A 22,500-nucleotide genomic window follows, 5' to 3' on the forward strand; every position below is an offset into this window, starting at 1 on the left:
TCATGGACCTGACTGTGCCCTACCCCAAACGGCCTGAGCGTGGACGTGACCGACACCCTCCGTCGCCAGGGATATTCGCCCTTCGACATATTCCGACTATCAGAGTCCTTCTTCGTCTCTCTCGGGCTCGAGCCGATGCCCTCGGCCTTCTGGCAGAAGTCTCTCCTCTTTAAGCCCACTGATAGAGATGTTATCTGTCACGCTTCCGCTTGGGATTTCTGCAATGGTATAGACTACAGGTTGGTGACATTTATTTTTCTTTTCTTTGTTTTTTTATTTATTTATTATTTTATTTTTTTCATTTATTTATTTATCTATTTTTTGAGAAATGAGAACTGACTGTTGTCTCGTATAATTCTTTACCAACAAATAAAGTAACATAAGAGCTTCATGATTTCATGCTGAGATTCTGTGTGCAATTATTTTCCTTTCTGCCAAGTGCACTGAAACGAAACGATTACTTATTGACTTGCATTGCAGAATCAAGCAATGTACCCAAATTACGATGGAAGACCTTATAACAGCGCACCACGAAATGGGTCACATCCAGTATGATCTCCAGTATCGCAACCAGCCCTTCATCTTCAGGTAAGGAAGATAAGATAAGCAGTCGATCGCGTCCAAAGCTCTCATGAAGCTAAAAAAATCCATTCTTGGTGTTTTCTTGAAATGAAACTCAGTCACAATAGGATAGGAATAGATAATCGGACAATTCAAATATTTCTATCGAAACGTTTATTGTGTATTGTTCATCTCTTAGCGTTCCCGTGTTCCATTTCATCTTTCGTACTCACGTTACTGAGTTTGTTTTTGTTCGTGTTTTTCGGAAATGTAATGAGAGACACGAATTGTAAGTGAGTTCATGTTTCCTCTTATATTTGCAATAGGAGTTTATTATCTTTAGTTTACTTCATGTATATATGGTTCCCACAGTCTCTTCCCCATAGTGTAATCACCCAATTCCTCCTGCATAAAAAAAGTGCGCTTCCAAAGACCACCTTCACCTCTCGCAACCTCCGCCAACAGGGACGGTGCTAACCCCGCCTTCCACGAAGCGGTGGGCGACGTCCTAGCCCTCTCGGCCGCCACGCCCTCGCACCTTCAGGAGATCAACCTCCTCGCCAACGTCGACGACTCCTTCGAGAACGACATCAACTTCCTCTTCTCGATGGCGCTGGACAAGATCGCTTTCCTGCCGTTCGGTTATCTCGTGGACAAGGTGCGTCGGGGATGAAGAATGGAGAATGGCTGAGTAGATATAGTTTGGGGACTTGTCTGGCGTGTTAATTTACAGAGAACCTAAATCAGTTGTTGCTAACTATACTTAAAATTGATATAATTAGTCCATATTCTTTTTTCATATGCCAAGCTTCATGAAAATATACATTCAAAACTCACTGCACGTTGCTTTGTGATGCCAAGTGAAATTAATCTCCCTACGTCTCGCCCTCCTTAGTGGCGTTGGGAAGTGTTTAGCGGAGAAATCAGTGAGTCAGAGTACAACAGCCGCTGGTGGGATCTTAGGGTGAACTACCAGGGTGTGTCTGCGCCCTTACTGAGGGACGAGGATGACTTCGACCCCGGCGCCAAGTTCCACATCCCGGCTAATGTTCCTTACGTGAGGTAAGAGCTCGCGGTGGGACGGTTTTCATAATAGGGCATCTGTGTGGTGTCTGGTTCTATGTGGCGTCTGCTTGGTTCTGCGTGATGTCTGCTTGGTTCTGTGTGGTGTCTGGTTCTATGTGGCGTCTGCTTGGTTCTGCGTGATGTCTGCTTGGTTCTGTGTGGTGTCTGGTTCTATGTGGCGTCTGCTTGGTTCTGCGTGATGTCTGCTTGGTTCTGTATGGTGTCTGGTTCTATGTGGCGTCTGCTTGGTTCTGCGTGATGTCTGCTTGGTTCTGTATGGTGTCTGGTTCTATGTGGCGTCTGCTTGGTTCTGCGTGATGTCTGCTTGGTTCTGTATGGTGTCTGGTTCTATGTGGCGTCTGCTTGGTTCTGCGTGCTGCCTGTTTGGTTCTGCGTTTTGTCTTCGTGGTTCTGTGTGGTCTTTTCTTAGTCCTCTGTGGCATCTTCTTGGTTCCTTGTGCTTCCTTTTGTTACTTTTTCCTCTCTTCCTTGTCTTCGTGTGTTGGTCAGATGGTATAATGACCTTTGTATATCACTTCATGACAGACTTCTTGATGATGATTTTTTTCCACGAGGAGCTGCAGTGTTCTTGTTATTGATAAAAATTGTTCTTGTTATTGATAAAACTGTTTCCTTCCTCACCATGTTAGCACTGCCGATGAACAAACTATCCCTGCAAATACATTATCTTGTATCAATCTTAGAAAATTTACTGGGAAAAAAAAGACATATAATATTCAAATAACACGATTCTTTCTTGATTCCAGGTACTTCGTGAGCTTCATCGTGCAATTCCAGTTCCACGCTGAGCTCTGCAAGGCCGCCGGACACACGGGCCCGCTCCACCACTGCAACATCTACCGCTCTGCCGAAGCTGGGAGGCTCTTGAGGTCAGTCTGTCTGTTGCGTTTGGTTTCCTCGTATGTTTATTGCTTTACCCATTACTCATTTATTTACTCATCACAAATTTATCATTCATTGCTCATTTTGTTATTGATTTAATAGTTATTCGCATTTTATTTTTTCAGTGACTTACTCAATACACACTTAGTTATTCATTAATTTGTTCATTTCTAATGTTTTATTTATTTAATAGTTATTCACATTTTTTTTTTCAGTGACTTACTCATCACACATTTATTTACTCATTACACTAACTTATTAATTTGTTTATTTATTGCTCTTTTTTACTTAATAGTTATTCATATATTTTTTAATGACATACTCATTACGTATTTATTTATTGATCGATTTACACATTGTTCCTTTATTTTTTATTAGTTTCAGTTATTATTTTTCAATTATTCACTCATTCATCACTTGTTTATTCACAACCAAAATCACTCACTTGATTATTCATTTCTTTACATATTACTCATATATTTAATCATTTACTTATAACTCGTTTTTTACCCATTACATTAATTTTAATTATTTATCTATGTGTTTGTTTGTACATATATTTAAACATTTATTTTTTCATTTTGAGAGAAAGAGAGGGAAAGTGAAAGGAGAGAAACAAAAAGAGGAAAAGAGGGAAAGAAATAACCCACATTCAGCAAAATTAGCATATTTTTTTCTCAATGGATTACGGGAGTGAAAGTTCTTATTACAGTTGGACATGCATAGCATTTAATTGTAGTATCCACGTACCTTACAGACAGTTCCTTAAACGCACAGTTTATTACTTGTAGCACATTTACCATACGGGAACAAAATATTTTTCTTACCAAAATCAGATGACATTCTATCATTTTTTATTTTTTTATTTTAATTATTTATTTATTATTATTATTATTATTATTATTATTATTATTATTATTATTATTATTTTACTTCTACCTCTTCCCCTCCTGCAGGAACGTCCTTTCCCTCGGCAAGTCTCGCCCTTGGCCCGAGGCGCTCTCCGTGCTCACCAGCGGCCGCACCAACAGTCTAGAAGCAGGACCTATTCTCGAGTATTTCCAGCCTCTCATGGCCTGGCTCGAGTCTCAGAACAAGGACGAATTCATCGGGTGGCGTGGGTGTCCTCTGAGTTTTTGTTGTTATTGTTGTTGCTGGAGGTGTTGTTTTTGTTATTAGAGCCTTTGTATTAGATTGTTATTGTTGTATATTAGATTAGGTCGTTATTAGATATTAGAGTAGGTTATTTGACGTTACTAGATGTGAGATTAGGTTGTTATTTTATTAGATGTTAGAGTGGATTGTTATTAGATATTAGATTAAGTTGTTATTTGATGTTCTCAGATATTAGATTAGGCTGTTATCAGGTGTTAATAGATATTAAATTAGTATAGATTATTCCTAACACCATAAAATATATATATTTTTTTCCGCATCAGCGCAACTCTGAGCCTTTTCCTTCCCCTTCCCCCCACGCAGAGGAAAACGAAGCCATCGTCCTGGGCGTGGTGAGCTCCAATGCCTCCGTGGTGACGGGCGTCATCCTCGCCTTCATCGCCATCGTCCTCCTCGTCGCCCTCGTCATCATCGCCGTCAGGAAGTTGCGGTCGTCAGGCGGGTCCTTCACCGCTCCTGCGCCGGGAACCTGAGACGAGGCGGACCCGAAGCCTGAGGTTGAAATTATCGAGGAGGACTTAGGGACGATTTAGCAGAGAATGGTTGTTTGTTTTCTCTCATTTTTGACGGTATATTTATAATAAGATTCCTATTTATGTAGTCTATTTTGTTGCCGACTTATGTCCCAACTGTCATTATAGCTTGTACTTTACGAAAAGATTCGTTTCAAGTTTTTTTTTTTAAGGGGGTCCCGTGCACTGATCTCTCTCCCTGTTTATGTGTCAAGAAGAAAATGCAAGCTACCTCAAGAAAAAAATTAACAATAATCAACCAGTATAAGAAGACCAAAGATAAGTGTTTAATCTCTTAGACGCCACAAGAGCCCCTCCTTGCCAGACTTGAGGACATCCAACAATCAGCGCTCATTCTCTGCTGCAATCGCCTCCTCTGAAAGTCCCTCTCGACGGGCTTTTCTTCTCTCCACGACTTTCATCTCGGACTTCGGGTCAGTGATTATGAAACTAGTCCCGTCCTAGGCTTTGGTCTGACTGTTCCAAGGCTGTACGGAGGAATAAGTGTCTTCGGGAGCCATAGTGAAGAGCTTCGAAGCCCGACCGAATTTTCGAGCATAAGGACCACGCGGCGTTACTTGAACGTATGATGTACAAAGTTCACACACACAAGTTGTTATTATGCGCGATAAAAGTCGTTACGGCGATGTGTCCTTTTCAGCCGTACAGTTCATGATTTTTGTACCTTATCTTACATGCTGCCAAAGTTAGTGGTTCCAGGTTTGGGCTTGAGAGATTCCAATGGAGCGCGAGTGTTCACCGTGTCAACAGATAATATACATCCCCATCACTGTATATAGATAACTCACATCATCAGTTCTGTCTGGTATTCTAGGTGTGTTTATGGACCTCCAGTGCCAAAAAAACAGCGAACCCCTCACACATGGCATGCAATTTCTGTATCAAATCTTTAAAAAAAAATGAACACTACTTGACGGGACACGTAGCCATGTTCTTTTAATCCGTGGTGTGTAAATCGAGAATATGTATAAAATACGCAAACCTTTTTCTTCCCCCACACGCTTAATTATTCTTAAAGGAGAAGGAAGCAATATCTGTGACCTTGCTGGACCTCCTATCATCACAGTTCAGTCAACACAAGGATGGAACCAAGCAAGACTCCAGGAACCGATTGAGCATTTTCTCTCGGAGCGAAAGAACCCTTGCCTTTCAGCCGAGAGGTTCTTGGTAGTCGTAAGGGAGTCACTCTTGTTGGTGTTGTCTTCTGTTTTTTTTTTTTTTTTTTTTTTTTTTTTTTTTTTTTTTTTTTTGTTATTCATGTGGTAGCACCGTTGAAGTCGTAGTGTAAGATAAAAAAAAAAAAAAAAAAAAAAAAAACAGTTTAGCTGTGTAGATGTGATTTAGATCTTATTTTTTTCTTCAATGTTATGACACTGTCTTTAATCACGCTTTTGTTGGGCTTTACTACAAGCCCTATACACCCATGGCAAAAAAAAAAAAATCATGCATCCTTTCACGAATCACGAAATACACGCCATTATCCTGCACTTTACGTTGATGCTTTAATATGAAATTATTATATTCACGCACTTTCATGATTTGTATAGCAATGTTTCTATACGTAAATAAAATGTATTTGTAACTGCATTGTTTTCCAACCTGACTAATAAAAGTGTTCATGTTAACAATGACAAAGTAAGAAAGATAATTCCATTATGATATACAAAATACAAATATAATTAAACAACATAAACGCAAGGGAAATGTAGGTATCTATATATCAGAAGGTTATTTTGACGTGTAACTACTGAAGTACAATTATCTATATCTGAATATCAAAAAGTTGCAAATATATAAGTATGCGTATCTATATCTGTATATCAAAAAAGTTGTTTTGACGTAAAACTCGGACGAAGAATAAGTTCTGTATAGCCGATTTCGTATCCAAAATGCATGGGCCCTGTCGAAGAGCATTCTCCCATCCGCCATTATGCCAGAAAGTCTGTGGCTTTGCGAGAATGTTCTCCCTTTTTTTCCCCCCCGTGTGAAGGTTATGGATTTTTAATGGAAAGTTTATAAAAGAATCCAAGCCGAACAAATATAAAAAAAAGGACAGAAATTGGTAAAGGCAGTCATAACAATATTTCTTGATAATACAATATTTGGAAATTCAATCTGATTAACTCCATCAAGGTATGAGTTCAGTGCAACAAAGCTTCAGTAAATTACATTGAGGATTCAGATGAAATTAACCTAAGCCGATTTTGGTGAGGAGCTTAAACTCTGACAGTGACAGTTCTTTATGTAGTAATAAATATCTTTTTTTTTTTCTGAAGCATTTATTTTGTTATTATCTGTTTACTCTTCTTCAATGGAAAAAGATAGCAGGAAAGGTCATTTCCGCTTTAAGATATGTGTTTGAGTGTATGTGTTTGTGGACGTGCGTGCATGCGTGTGCGTGTGTATGTGTGTGTGTGTATATATATATATATATATATATATATATATATATATATAAATGTACATATATATGTGTATATATGTATATATATATGTGTATTTATATGTACTCATATATTCAAGTACTCATACATAAATAAATTAATATATATATATGTATATATACATATATTTGTATTTACACATAAAAATGTATATATATATATGTATATCTTTATGTAATTATATAAATATATATGTATACACATACACATATACATACATACACACACACACACACACACACACACATATATATATATATATATATATATATAGAGAGAGAGAGAGAGAGAGAGAGAGAGAGAGAGAGACAGAGAGAGAGACAGAGAGAAAGAGAGAGAGAGAGAGAGAGAGAGAGAGAGAGAGAGAGAGAGAGAGAGAGAGAGAGAGAGAGACGTACACACACACATTTATAAACACATACATATACTTATGAATATACATATATGCATATATATGTCCGTATAATGTACACCATTCTGAGTATATTCTGATTTTTTTTATATCCGACAATGATTCGTTTACCGGTATATAGACGATGGGTAAGAATCCAACGAAGAAAATGAACTGTTGCCAGAAATAACCGTTAACCGCAGGACCAGCATAAAGGTCCTATGCCTCTTACATCGTCATCCTAAGTATAGAAAACAGTGTGCCTTCAACTCGTTCTCAATCCTTACGTCTTCGGCCTAGGCTTTTAATCTTCATCACAAACCTCCAATTCTCCTTTTAAGTTCAAAACATAACTAAGTCTGCTCGAGAGAAGGTTTAAAGACGTATGATTTAATCACAACATTGAAAATGGCCGCTGATCTATCATTTCGTATCGGCAATTGTTATTACTACTGTAGAAGTCCAGTACTGCGCAGTGCATTATCAATAATTGTGCAATAAGGTATGTTTACTCACTTGCATTCTCTTTTTGAAACTATAACATATATTATCTGTACATTTCTATACAGTCATACACACTAATTTATATTTCAGGGCGGTTTCTCGTATATCGATGTACTTGATTATTCTATCCATGTAGAATTACTAAATAAGATAGATTATGATTTTATACTGAGACCAAATAAATACCTCCCATTTTTTTCATGCGATTTATCATGTATTAAAAAACACATTTGTCTTTTGTAACCATCACCATTACTTACTCGTTTCTTTGAGAAACAGCAGCATTTAAGCGTAAATGACTTGTTATGCTTAACAGGCCAGCCTTCGGGTTTTGACAAAACTAACATACTGTACTTCTGCTGTATACGTAAGATTTTCATTAATACGTTTCAGGCTTAAGTCAAAAACGTATTCTTTTATATGCAGGTCATAACGTTCTTTTCAGTACCAGACCTGAATCATGTTATTCCAAGTACCGGTTCTGAATCATGCTAATATAAATGCTGACCTTGAATTAAAATGCCGATGCCCTGTAACTGCGCGAGGAAGTGATTCACTAGCTAATCCTTTGTGTTGCTAATCCATTGGGACAAAGGATAAGCCACATTTCCTTGGAGGAGATGGGACTCTTTGAATCGGAGCTTTTATCGTTCAAATGAATAAATCATAGAATGTGTAATTGTTCTGGGAAATCTTGTTCAAGCTAAATCACTCCAACTCAACATACACATAAAAGGCTTATAAAATGTATACACACACACACACACATATATATATGTATATATATATATATATATGAGTGTGTGTGTGTGAGTATATATATACATACATATATATAGAGATATATATATATATATATATATATATAGAGAGAGAGAGAGAGAGAGAGAGAGAGAGAGAGAGAGAGAGAGAGAGAGAGAGAAAGAGAAAGAGAAAGAGAAAGAGAAAGAGAAAGAGAGAGAGAGAGATGGATAAATAGATATATAAATATAAATAAATATATATACACACATGTGTACATGTGTGTGTGTGTGTGTGTGTGTGTAAACATGTATGTACAATTGCCTGCAGTCATACAGAATACCATACACTCGATGGACAGTGAAAGTGGACAGTGACATAAATTGTCATGTTCATACTTTATTGTACCAGTTATGAGTATAGACACATACACAAGTACATATAAATGTCTGTGTTTAAGTCGAGTTGCCTACACTCCTACTTGGAATAGTAACGTATGTACATGAAAATTAATATCAACTGTACATACATGTTTACATATATATGTGTGTGTATGTGTATATATATATATATATATATATATATGTGCGTGTGCGCGTGTGTGTGTGTGTGTGTGTGTGTGTGTGTGTGTGTGTGTGTGTGTGTGTGTGTGTGTGTGTGTGTGTGTGTGTGTGTATATGTATCAATTTTTTTCTTGTGCAACCTAAAATATATTATCCTAAAATACTGTTTCCAATTTCTCAAGATCACCTCTGATACAGATAATGAAAATCTTACTTTGGTATCACCGCCACTATCTGGAGTTTCTGGTTGAAAGAAACCGCGAGAATAAAACATTTTTTACATGACTTAACGGTCTTTAGGCTTATGATGGGGATTTAATTAATTTTTCTGCCTAAGATACAACGGTCAGAGACAGTTTTAATCGATTATCTTTTATTCTATAATCTAATAATGATACACATGTGGTGTATTACAATGGGTTTAATATTAGCAATAATAATAATAATAATACAATTAACAGGAATATTCTTTTACTAAATCAGTTTAAGTCTACGGTTAACTTTAACTTTACACCCTCTCTTTGCCAACTTATTATATCTCAATAATAATAAAAATGAATATGATGAAAATAAAAGTGAGACGGGGTCGAAAAACAACCATAAAACTCCCCGGTATTTTCCGCTATTTTTACTTTGTCGAATAAGTAATCAATCCCTTAATTCTGTCACGATTTTCCTGTCCTACGCTTTATTATGATCTATTGTTCCATTCCCTGTTCATTCGTTGACACAATCGGATTCTTTTCCTTTTACTAATTATATCCAGGGGCCAAAAATAATAATAATAATAATAATAACAATAATAGCTAATTTTTCCTAACAGCTACAGTAAACATAGCTTGCTGGGCCTTGACTCATTTTCTTCAACCTTTTTCTGTATCTGCATGTGAGAGGAGAGCAGAAACCTATCTTAGGTATCACAATTTCATTCCTGTGGATTTAATATTTATTTTTATTTACTTATCAAACATTACAGCCTCCAGTTTCCGGCCCTTCAGTTTTTGTGAGAGATCAAAAACTCTGTCTGAAAAAGGGAAATTTATTGAATTGTGGAAACTTCAGCAAACCAACCATTTATAGATGATTATTTTAATTTATTTTATTATACATAACACTATTTTTTTTATATACTAATATGTCTTCAAAATAGAAAAAACATAACCATTTTCATGGGATTTGGCAATTCTGCATGGTCCAGACATCTTTACATTTCTAGTCAATGCACCTTTCAAGTATCGAATCAGTATCGATCTTGACATATATATACTTTTTTATATGTACTTATATCTATATATATACTTATATATATAAATATACATATATATATACAGGTATATGTATGTATGTATATGTATTATATATATAGGTATATGTGTATTTATATATATATCATATATATATTTATGTATACATATGTAAATACACATATATGTATATATATACTGTATATGTAAACATATGTAGATATAGATATATACATAAAGATACACTCACACACACAGATATATATATATATATATGTATGTATGTATAAATGTTTATGTAGAGATATACACATATTTGTACATATATACACTCACGCATATATATGTATATATATATATATACATATTTGTGTGTGTATATATATATGTGTGTGTGTGTGTGCAACCCCCCCCCCCCCATATATATATATATATATATATATATATATATATACATACACGTGTGTGTGTGTGTGTGCATATATATATAGATATATAGATAGATATATATATATGCATATATCCATACACATATATCTATCTATCTATCTATATGTGTGTGTATGGGTACGTGTGTGTGTATATATATATATGTATGTATATGTGTGTATATATGAATATATATATGTATATGTGTGTGTGTGTGTATGTATGTATGTACGTGTATATATATATATACATATACATATACATATATACATACATACATATATGTGTGCATATATATATGTATATGTGTGTGTGTGTGTGGGCCCGATATAGTAATTAGTATGCAAAACTTCAATTCACTTTTCAATTTAGAATTCGCTTTGCAATGTTCTCCCTCATGCTGAACCCCAAGATTAAAAGTAATCTCTGCATGCAACGCGCAAGGTATTGCAAGCAGGTAGTATCACGTGCTTGCAGGCAGATATTTGGATACGGTAGGAAGGTTGGGTAATGTATTTTGCAATGTCATTGAATGTACAAGTTGCCTTCGCGAGTTATGTTTGAAAAACATGTGAGTCTTTCTGGTATTAGAATTTTCAAGCGTTTGCGTTTCATGAGAGAAGTATAATGTTTCGAAATCAATCATTTCATTTTTCTTTCTTAATGTTCGTACATGTTTATATTTCTGTCAAGGCTGAATGTATTTCCAGAAGCAAGAACTAATTTCTAAAGATCTGCAATATGTATATATATATATATATATATATATACACATATACACACATTTATTTAATACTGTCTGATAATTTGTTTATTCCGAAACCTTTACTTTTAACGATTACGTCACGAACTCATATACTATTTACTGGTGCGTGTAAGTCTACATGTGTTGAGCAAATGTACCATGTTGACTACATCGTCAAACTTTACTTAAATATAGATAGGCAGGTGTGCTATAATATGTGATGTGGTTCTAGTTGTGCACAATACAGTCCATTCCTCGCTAGAAATGTTTTGTGCGTGTCAACTTATTTTTTATTGAAGCTTCTTACACTAATGACGATAGTATAGTAGGAGCAGGTGACCTGAAAAGAAAACACTTTTGCCATTATAGTTATTCTTATAATATGAACACATGTCTTCCAGTTGTTTTGCTAACATCTACTCTTCAAATAAATTTAAATGCTAATTATGCGTCATTATACTTTAACATACAACCCATTTCTCTTTTTTTTTCATAAATATTGTTACACACCAAACAATCTATCGACCTCATTCTAACATCCGCTGACACGTTTATCTACCATTTCAAAAGGCGATTTCTACAAGTGCAAATTCAGGTTCAAATATTTCTATTGATTACTCTGCCTCAGCCCATGTACGCTTCGCGTGGGTCTAACATGTGGCAAGTAGCACAGCCGGTGAGAATCCTCTTCGCGTCATTTCTGGTGACGTTTTCACTGTATTCACTGTATACTTTAATGATTGTTTTATGTATATATCTGTATTTCCATTTTTTTTTTTTTTTGGGGGGGGGCTAGGGTTGTGCGACCCTTTTTTAGAATATTGAATTTTTTTCCCTTTTTTTCCATATCCTTAGAACAAGAGATGGCGTCAGTTATTAAGGATTTACAAGGAGAACATATACCCTGTATGACAAATAAAATATGTGATGCCTATGAGTTAATAAAGATAAAAATAGAAATTCTCGGACTACAACAAAGAAAAAGAAAGCACGTTTTTGGCTACATCCCCAATACAAACTACATACACGGCATGATAGGACAATTAATGTTTTTATTCTTGTAATGTAATTAATTAGATGTAATTTATGTATGCCACTATTCACAATATATGTTGCTCTGCTCTTTTTATTCGAATTAACGTTTCATTTCGTCTTCCTCGGGTTTACTTTCCCCCCTTATGACTGAGTTTAAACGTTTGAAATGTATTTAGACACCATAGATTTAATTGCCATAAGAAGATGTACAATTCATCTATTTCTAACAGTAATATCTGCAAAATAAAGACATTTGTTTATTACAGTACACTTCGTTCGATTCCTCGTTCGCTTCCACGTGCATTTGTTCGTCTTCATTCATAGCCTGCAAAAGAGAAAAGCTTAATTTGCATACTACAAACCATAAATTTTACACAATAAAAAAAACAATTATCCATGCAGTGTTCTATTCAGTCGCTTTTAAGGAAGTACCCAGCAATCCAAAAAGAAAAAACATCGCAAATATTTGAAACACCGGATGAACACCGCGCAACGCATTCGGACACGGGCTTGCTACTGTCGCCTGTTTCACGGAAAAAAAAGAAAGATTATTCCGGATTTAATTTTGGATTACAGCTTTATTTCGAGCTCGGAGGGAAACGCTTGACATAGACAGGAAGGAGATTAGCAATCCCGGCTTCTTATGACACCTTCGATTATAAGTTCAGGTGAGGGATAAAGGACTAGACAAGAAGGTTCAAAGGCGCTGTTGTAGCTGTTGTAGTTGTGGTTGTGATGTATTCTGCCCGCGCATTGTATAAGGTATTTTATAACGTGGTTTTTAAGTCTCTAGGAGTCTCGGCTTCAAGTTGGACGGGCTATTAAACCGCAAGTGTTTTTTTCTCTCTCTCAATTTCTTAAAGTAATGGGTTAGGATGATGCAAATTGCAGTGCATGTGATGATGCCGACACTCGTGCAGACTTGTAATCAGACTTGCAATTGCATACTTTAATCGTCTTGATCAATCTTATGTGCTCAGCCACGGGTTATTAGGTAAGATATTGCCGATTGACATGATTTTGTTTTGTGTAAATTCACTTGCAACTCTTCTGAGATTTAACATTAAAGGCTTTCAAGTTCAGTGTGATAATGATACAATATTAAGTCATTGTTGTAGTCTCTATACCTAGTGGCTCTCAGGCAAAGGTGGACAAAAGTTTGCCATATATACTTCAGCAAGATAGAGCCTAGACTGGTTGTTTACTCACGAAGGCTGGATGGCATATTCTCACCGTGACAAACCCAGTCGAAGTAGTGGATGACAGACGTCCGTGCTGTGTGCGCTGAAACATGCTCAAAGTTGAGGGAGTCATTTTGCTGGTCATAGAATTTTGAGCTGTTTATTCCAGTTTATTAGATTAGGAATATCAAGTAATTTGTGTACTCTTCTTACTATGTTTTGATTTTAAAAGAGATAATGTAATGTCTATTATTTTATAAACTCTTTCATGCCAGAGCACTGACAAGCGCAAAAGTTGTGTAGATTGGTGAGAAACCAGTGGCAGATCTAAACACTTAGCTAGGAAAAATATAATTTTTATGTAGCAGAGTAACCTTGGCAATTTTCTACAGTGCAGATTCACTGACCGAAGACTAAGTCTCCAACCCCATATTACAATATTAGTTTAACAGTCTAATTTCCCATGACTGGGCATTTCCTTCAGGCACTGCCACAGGGGAGGGTTAATGGAAAACATTGTCTTCACCTCGGTGTGCATGGCAAGATGGGGCTGAATCTTGGGAACACCGAGTGGACTGCGCACAATGCATTCTGCAATCTTTTTACTTTATTTGTGGTATTATTGTTTATGTCAGCAAATTATTTCTTGTACCGATGACTATAACTTTTTGTCTTTTATACCAATATTCTTTTCCATTTGCCCTAGCTTGGTACATTCATACTGTAAAGATTAATCCAAACCTTACGAATCCCATAAAGTTGTGGGGTGCCATGGATGGAGAGGGCTAAAAACTGGGCCTACATTTCATTATGATGATCATGGCCACTATATGTATGATTTGTTGAGTTCCCTTGCAATTTCTTGTTAAGTGAAAAAAACAGTCCAAGCTCCATTTTGCCAGAATATGTGGTGGTTTGTTGGCTCTTTTGGTGTCATTGAAGGTGTATACATTATGGGTTATCCCTTGAGGTACTTGTTTATGGCATTTTTTGCAACAGCTATATTTTTTACTCTAGTTATACATAGAATTGTAATCTTGGTAATTCTTTATAGTAGCCAGATTCGAAGTCCCCAACTCTGTCACAAAATTTATTCAACAATCAAAGTTGCGGTGACTGGGTGTGCCCTTAGGGAGGGTTGATAAGGGGCTTTGCTCCCCAACACCCCCAGGAAGCATTGTCTTCACTTCAGTATGATAAAGCTGAAACTTGGGAGCATACACTGGACTTAGGCTGTGAGCAGTACTTTCCGCAATCTTTTCCATTTATTTGTGGTGCTACCATTCACGTCTGCAGATTATTTCTTGTACCGATGACTTTAATTTTTTGTCATTTACAAGAATATTATCACCAATTAGCCCTAGTTTAGTGTGTCCATACCATAAAGATTAACTCAAAGCCTGCCAGGAAAAGGCTGTCCTTATTTTTTATTTTTTTTTGAAAAATGTCTCTGCACATAGACAGTATAGTAGATGTTATTGCATCTACTATTTGGACTGGTCTATATCTCTTTATGGAGTGATTGTGTTGGTGTAAGTGTAAGTTATGATTGGGTGCTGAAGTTGGAGTGGAGATCAACGGGGGAGCTGGTAGCCTCCCCAGTCGGCTAAGGACTGGGCTGTCCTTGTGTTGCTTCTGCTGCTGTTGTGGTCGGCTGGAGGATTGGGGAATACTGATCTCGGCTCGGGATTCTGCAGCTTAAATACACGTGCGCTGTGTAAGTGCGCAGGGAACGAGGGGTTGCCCACTGTCCAATGAGCGCGGACATGGCTGTGGACCTGGTGACCCAACTGGGAAATCACGCTCAACTTCAGGTTGCAGGGTTGTGCTGCTACAATGATTCTGCTAGTGCTTAGTCACAAAGGAGGCAGTTAGTAGAACTTGTAGCCTTACCTGATTTCACCTTTCCTTGAATTAGCAGGAAAAACTTATTTTTTACTAGTGCTATGATATCGATGGTGTTATTTTATTAAAGATTATAATGTTATAGATATTAGTAACAGCAATATAAGATAACATAAAATATTTTCAAAAATCAAAGAACGAGGTAAATAGACGGACAGAACTTGTAATTGGCTCATTGGTGACTTAATACAAGTGTAGCCATCTATATTTAAAAGCAATTAATAAACTAAACTCAAAGTGGGCATGATATATATATACATGCCATGCAAGTTGGATACGGGTAAACGGCAATCTTACCAATTTTCCCTTATTACTTGTAAGTAGGCTTATTATTGATAAAATTCTCACTCATATATAACCCCATTTTCAGACATGATCCAGAATTTCTTATATAGATTAGAATGCATCTGAGGTTCACTTTCTTTGCAAACCTTCTGTTTGGTGTTAACCCCCCCCCCCCCATCCAATAGGCTATAGAAGATCATAAGAAATCGAGGTTTGAGTTGGGGGAGAGCCAAATTAGGAGAGATTTCTTCCTCCTTTATATATAAACCGTAAACTCTACAATTATCTTGCAATTTACTCAGAAGCATGACCAAGTGCGCATAGGCTTAGCAATCACAGTTGCTTCAGTGTTTCATGGCACTTCTATGGTAAAGTCAACAAAGATTATCTGTGTGTAAACAGACAGGATAAAACTTGGAATGGTTCCATATTATATGGTAAACTTAAAGGTATGAGAATGAATATCACAGTGCAAGAGACAGATACATGCAAGGTGTATTATCAATGTGCATCCCATTGGGAGCCATTGCAGTAATCACATGCATGTCATGAAACAAAAACTGGCTCTGCTTAAATAGTCAGACTTAAAAAGATGGTATATATACTAGAAGGTAACACATTGAAACAATATAGAATGGAGTGTGGGAGGAGGACAAGATCTAGGTTTGGCTGGAGGAAGTATGCTGTACAGCACCAAAATGACTTCGCATTCACTGAGTTTCATTCACAAGAAGATAGAAATGGGAAAACATGAGTGTATGATTGACTCAGGCAGAGGAGGGCTTACAAGGGGAGTGAGGGTATGGGGGCTGATATCAAGCTTGTAGCTAAAGGAAACTTGGGGAAACAGTCCTGAGCAAAAATCCTGCCAGTTTTTGACAGGCCTTCCATGAGTATGACTTTGTGAATGTTCTACACATAGCTATGATGGTGGTGAATAAAAAACAAACACATATTTGTAGTTTGTAGACTTTATGGTTTCTCATGGTCAAATTTAACTTCTATTTTATACCAAAGTCAATTTACTTTGTGTGTGTGTGTGTGTAAGTGTAAGTGTAAGTGTAAGTGTAAGTGTAAGTGTAAGTGTAAGTGTAAGTGTAAGTGTAAGTGTAAGTGTGCATGTGCGTGTGCATGTGCGTGTGCATGTGCATGTGCATGTGCGTGTGCATGTGCGCGTGCGTGCGTGCCTGCATATGTGAGTGTGTGTGGAATTCATGTTGAACAAATTGCAAGAAGAACAACGAAGGGAAGTGCAGGAAAACACACCCATATTCGTGTATTTTCCTACACTTCCCTTCGTTGTTCTTCTTGCGTGTGAGTGTGTGTACGCGGACATGCATGTGTGCCCCTTTTTGTGTATCATATTGGTTAGGATTTGTTGTACAAGTTTGGTGTAGCAGTATTCTGTGAGGAAGCACACTGTAAACAAACAGTTGTTCTTAGTTTCCTGTAAAGTTTTCTAATCAAGAAAGCAAATATATCACTGTTATGTCATATGAAAAGGATGTTTATTATTATTATCACTATTATTATTATTGTTGTCAATATTATTAACCCAGTGCTGCTGGGGAAAATGAATAAAAAATGAGGAAAATGCTGTGCTCATTTTTTATATTTTTTGTGAAATGTTTCTGCACATAGATGGCTCTGCTAGTGCCTAGCCACAAAGGAGTCAATTAGTAGACCTTGTGACCTTACATGATTTGAAATGGCAGAAAAAACGTATTTTGTACTAATGCTATGAATATCGATAGTGTTATTTTTATTATAAACATAATTACTATAATGTTATAAATATTAGTAATAGTAAAATAAGATAGCATAAAATATTTTCATAAATCAAAGAAAAGGGTAAACGGGTGAGACAGGCAGTATTCGTAACTGGCTCATTGGTGACATAGTACAAGTGTAGCCATCTATGTAAAAACAATCAAACAAGTACTCACATTGGGCATAGCACATACATACACGTCATGCCCGTCAGCATTGGGCTAATGGTAATGGAGACCAACTGATGTTTCCGGTTGCATCACGACCTACAAGTGGACCAAATCCTGGTCATTTGACTTACTTGAGTGACGACTCTCCAAGATGTGTGGCTTGTGGACCCAGCCCATAGGAGCATTCATGTGCAGTATTAAGACTCTTTGCCTCAACTTTGCAATGTTTTCTGCATAAGCATTATTTGCTTTTTTGCTGTCACAGTGTGCAGGAATAAGATCCTGAGTATGGAAACAGTATCCTCCCTGGAGTTGGTGCTCTTCCAGTCACAGCTCACAGATGGTACATTCTACCATTGTTTACTGATGGAAATAATGTAAATGCCTTTTTCTAAATGCCCATTCAGTCTTATCTTCCTCTAAGAACTTTGTGTACTCCTGAAGAATCATTCCAGTCAGCCCGACCATCAACCTTAATTCTATGATGGTATATTCCTGTCACCTCGGTCTGGAGCCAAATTTTTTCTCGACAGCTTATTTACCTCTCCTGGACATTGGCAAAAAAAAAAAAAAAAATCATCCTGATGTGGTGGTCTCATTATGTGTTAAGTAATAGTCTGAAGTTACCAATCATAATTATAATTTCCTCATTTCCACTGTCAGAAGTACTTCAGTCATAGAAATGCTTCAGAGCTACTGCCATAAGTTGTGAATTGTGTATTTTGAACTTTCATTGGTGGTAAGAGCTATTAAAAAGGTTTTGAGTAAGTATATTTTGTTGCTCATTGCAGTAAATGACACAGGAAGAGTTTTTGACAATTAAAAAAAAATTCAAATGGTTTGGCAAAATTATTGTTTGGTGCTCTCAGACATCAGCAGATATTAGGTATTGGTATAGCAGTTTCTAAGATTGTATGGTTTAGAGTGCCAAAATGGTATTGACTGAAGTTTGAGAAAAGTTTTTGTACAGTTAATGTCAAAATGTGCTTATGACTGATTATGGTTTATACACTTTGCAAAATTATGTCATATGTAAATTGGCATCTCTCACTTTTTTCAAAGATCAACCCAATCAACATATTGCAAAGCAGAAACATCGGGAATCACAAGATTTGTACCAGGGCAAGCAGATGAAGGATGTGAATGGAGTAGTCTTGACAGATGAAAATGACATCAAGGAGAGATGGAGAACATACTTCGAACAGCTGATGAACGTGGAAAATGACAGAATTGACAGAGGAATAGAAGCGATACCAGAAGAGGTGATGGATGTGATAATAGCTGAGGAGGTGGAAAGAGCATTGAGGAAAATGAAGAAGGGCAAGGCAACAGGCCCGGACGACATCCCGGTGGAGGCATGGAAGGTCTTAGGAAGGACAGGTGTCATCATACTGCTGGAAATCTTCACCACGATAATGGAAACTGAGAAAATGCCTGACGAGTGGAGAGAGAGCACGCTAATACCTATCTTTAAGAATAAAGGAGACATCCAGGACTGCGGAAATTACAGAGGAATCAAGCTGATGGCACACACGCTGAAAATGTGGGAGAGAGTTATAGAGAAGAGATTAAGAGAGAAGGTGGAGATATCAGAGCAGCAATTCGGCTTTATGCCAGGCCTGTCCACAACAGATGCGATTTTTGCTCAGAGACAGCTGATGGAGAAGTATAGAGAAAGCATATGACAGGGTGCCAAGAACAGAGGTGTGGAATTGTCTACGGCTGAAAGAAGTGCAAGAGAAATACATCCAGCTCATTCAGGATATGTACGAAGGCAGCAAGGCAAATGTAAAGTGCATGGTAGGAACTACGGAAAGTTTCCAGGTTAAAGTTGGACTCCATCAGGGATATGCACCAAGTCCATTCCTCTTCGCCATCGTCATAGACTGTCTCACCGAAGCAGTTCAGAAGGCTGCCCCATGGGAAGAGCATTGGTAGATAGAGGGATGAAGGTGAGCAGGCAGAAAACGGAGTACCTTTGTATGGGGGATCAAGATCCAGAGAGAGCAGTAGAAATGCAGGGCGTGAAGCTGAACAGAGTCCAAGACCATCGTCATAGACTGTCTCACCGAAGCAGTTCAGAAGGCTGCCCCATGGGAAGAGCATTGGTAGATAGAGGGATGAAGGTGAGCAGGCAGAAAACGGAGTACCTTTGTATGGGGGATCAAGATCCAGAGAGAGCAGTAGAAATGCAGGGCGTGAAGCTGAACAGAGTCCAAGACCATCGTCATAGACTGTCTCACCGAAGCAGTTCAGAAGGCTGCCCCATGGGAAGAGCATTGGTAGATAGAGGGATGAAGGTGAGCAGGCAGAAAACGGAGTACCTTTGTATGGGGGATCAAGATCCAGAGAGAGCAGTAGAAATGCAGGGCGTGAAGCTGAACAGAGTCCAAGAGTTTAAGTAGCTTGGTTCCACAGTGCAGAGTGACGGGGAATCGGACAAGGAGGTTGGTAAGAGGATACAAGCGAGATGGAATGCTTGGAGAAAGATCACTGGGCTGCTATGCGACAGACAGGTCCCAGCAAAGCTGAAGGGCCTGCTATTCAAGACAATGTGTTATATTTACAATTCTCACTGGGGAAGACCAGGCTAGACCGGGTACGAAACAGCATCATCAGAGAGACAATTAGGGTAGGCGAACTGGAGAAGAAGCTGAGGGAGTGCAGTCCTCACTCTCCTCCCAACGTATTCCTCCTCTCTCCGTACCACGAGGAGGATGATAGTAGGATGGAGAAAGAGGGGCAGACTGAGATGGAGATGGGAGGATTTTGTTCGAGAGGATATGGGGGCAGTGGGAGTAACGGAGGAGGATGTGAAGGACAGAACAGCATGGAGGAGAAGGATCCGCACCGGCGACCCCAGCTGAGCTGGGAACAAAGCCAGAAGAAGAGGAACCCCCAGTATTTCTATGAAGAATGCCCTACTGGCCCTCACTTGGAATGTGGAGGTTTGACAAAGCATATTAGGTCAGCCACAAAAGTAAAGTAAACTGCATAGTCAAGATCATCATGATGCAATGCATGCATCCTCATAAATCAATGCCTTGCAACAGTATCAGTAGTCTTCCAGGGTCACATATATTACTGGATACCAGAGCCCACAAGTTTTTCAACTGAAAAAGTTTCTAGATGAAATTGTAGTGTAGATAAAATTTGTATTTTCAGCTTCTGTATCTTGTTCTTCATGTTTTTAAACCAGTTCCGATGGGCCTGGCATGTATGTACATACCATGCCATCTTGTACGAAGTTACCAATTAGCCAATTATGAGTACTGCCTGTCTTGCTCGTTTGCCCTTTTCCTTGATTTACGAAAATATTTTACATTATCTTATTTTGCTGGTACTTATGTTTATAGCATGATAGTAATTAGAATGTCTATAATAAAAATAACACCATTGATATGCATAGCATTAGTAAAATATACGTTTTTTTCTGGCAATTCAAAGAAATGTGAAATTTAAGTAAGGTCACAAGGTCTACTAATTGACTCTTTTGTGGCTAAGCACTAGCAGAGCCATCTATGTGCAGAGACATTTCATAAAAAAATAAAATATGAAAAATGAGCACAGCATTTTCCTTGGCAGCATGTTCTTAATTTAATTTCAGAATGACTTCAAATTTCTTTCACTTTCTAGCTGAAAAGGGCAGGTACATGCATCCAAAGGCATACTAAGAAAACACTTAGCACTATATATAATAAAACTAAAATGAAAAATCTTAAAAAAAACACTAAAAGAATTGATTGATTTATTAGTAATACACAAATCAGTGTCACTCTCTCTATGTCTCTCTTTCTCTCTGTCTCTCTGTCTCTGCCTCTCTCTCTCTCTCTGCCTCTCTCTCTCTCTGCCTCTCTCTCTCTCTGCCTCTCTCTCTCTGCCTCTCTCTCTCTCTGCCTCTCTCTCTCTCTGCCTCTCTCTCTCTCTGCCTCTCTCTCTCTCTGCCTCTCTCTCTCTCTCTGCCTCTCTCTCTCTCTCTGCCTCTCTCTCTCTCTCTGCCTCTCTCTCTCTCTCTGCCTCTCTCTCTCTCTCTCTGCCTCTCTCTCTCTCTCTGCCTCTCTCTCTCTCTCTGCCTCTCTCTCTCTCTCTCGCTGCCTCTCTCTCTCTCTCTCGCTGCCTCTCTCTCTCTCTCTCGCTGCCTCTCTCTCTCTCTCTCGCTGCCTCTCTCTCTCTCTCTCGCTGCCTCTCTCTCTCTCTCTCGCTGCCTCTCTCTCTCTCTCTCGCTGCCTCTCTCTCTCTCTCTCGCTGCCTCTCTCTCTCTCTCTCGCTGCCTCTCTCTCTCTCTCTCGCTGCCTCTCTCTCTCTCTCTCTCTGCCTCTCTCTCTCTCTCTCTCTGCCTCTCTCTCTCTCTCTCTCTGCCTCTCTCTCTCTCTCTCTCTGCCTCTCTCTCTCTCTCTCTCTCTGCCTCTCTCTCTCTCTCTCTCTCTGCCTCTCTCTCTCTCTCTCTCTCTCTGCCTCTCTCTCTCTCTCTCTCTCTCTGCCTCTCTCTCTCTCTCTCTCTCTCTGCCTCTCTCTCTCTCTCTCTCTCTCTGCCTCTCTCTCTCTCTCTCTCTCTCTCTCTCTCTCTCTCTCTCTCTCTCTCTCTCTCTCTCTCTCTCTCTCTCTCTCTCTCTCTCTCTCTCTCTCTCTCTCTCTCTCTCTCTCTCTCTCTCCCTCCCTCTCATTAATGTGATTATGTGTAGGAAAATCAGTTTAGGATACTTATTTTTTGCTGGTAGTTCTCCTTTACCAAGAATGCATGATTGATACATTGATATCCAGGTTGAGATTGAATTTTTCAAGCTATAACTGTTAAAGAGGCTGTCACATGGTTACCTCATGTAATGATTTTGTATTCATGTATTCTCCCTCTTCT

General features: G+C 38.1%; 3 protein-coding genes across 5 annotated transcripts in view; all 3 read left to right on the plus strand.

The window, feature by feature from the left end:
- The window catches only part of LOC125041905 (angiotensin-converting enzyme-like), a 35,846-nt gene extending 30,026 nt beyond the window's left edge, over positions 1-5,820 (plus strand). Inside the window, 8 exon segments of the mRNA XM_047637291.1 lie at positions 1-23; positions 25-239; positions 481-588; positions 1,027-1,219; positions 1,457-1,623; positions 2,394-2,516; positions 3,486-3,646; positions 4,009-5,820. The exon segment at positions 1-23 is cut by the window's left edge and continues 30 nt beyond it. Of these exon segments, the coding sequence (XP_047493247.1) occupies positions 1-23; positions 25-239; positions 481-588; positions 1,027-1,219; positions 1,457-1,623; positions 2,394-2,516; positions 3,486-3,646; positions 4,009-4,178 (1,160 nt within the window). The 3' untranslated portion in view covers positions 4,179-5,820.
- Positions 5,821-12,828: 7,008 nt separating this feature from the next.
- The window catches only part of LOC125041644 (serine/arginine repetitive matrix protein 2-like), a 25,157-nt gene continuing 15,485 nt past the window's right edge, over positions 12,829-22,500 (plus strand). For 2 of the 3 annotated variants that reach the window (XM_047636762.1, XM_047636764.1), the window contains exon 1: positions 12,829-13,002. The gene's annotated coding sequence lies outside the window, so the exon portion shown is untranslated. Of the gene's footprint in view, positions 13,003-13,042; positions 13,097-22,500 lie in introns of those variants that run through there. The other variant, XM_047636763.1, reaches the window with a different exon arrangement.
- LOC125042129 lies at positions 17,934-19,583 on the plus strand. The gene is made up of 4 exons (XM_047637595.1): positions 17,934-17,988; positions 18,101-18,202; positions 18,708-19,311; positions 19,343-19,583. Exons 1-4 carry the CDS (start codon positions 17,934-17,936, stop codon positions 19,581-19,583), a joined length of 1,002 nt encoding a protein of 333 aa, XP_047493551.1.

This window comes from Penaeus chinensis, chromosome 31, assembly GCF_019202785.1.
Source record: "Penaeus chinensis breed Huanghai No. 1 chromosome 31, ASM1920278v2, whole genome shotgun sequence".
NCBI classification, from domain to species: domain Eukaryota; kingdom Metazoa; phylum Arthropoda; class Malacostraca; order Decapoda; family Penaeidae; genus Penaeus; species Penaeus chinensis.

Bases quoted from the DNA above. Each gene is read 5' to 3' on its own strand.
- LOC125042129 (XM_047637595.1), top strand. From the start codon at position 17,934: ATGGAAACAGTATCCTCCCTGGAGTTGGTGCTCTTCCAGTCACAGCTC. The intron at 18,203-18,707 runs GCAAAAAAAAAA...CTTTTTTCAAAG, and splicing joins TTTACCTCTCCTGGACATTG to ATCAACCCAATCAACATATT. The intron at 19,312-19,342 runs GTATAGAGAAAG...CAGGGTGCCAAG, and splicing joins CAGAGACAGCTGATGGAGAA to AACAGAGGTGTGGAATTGTC.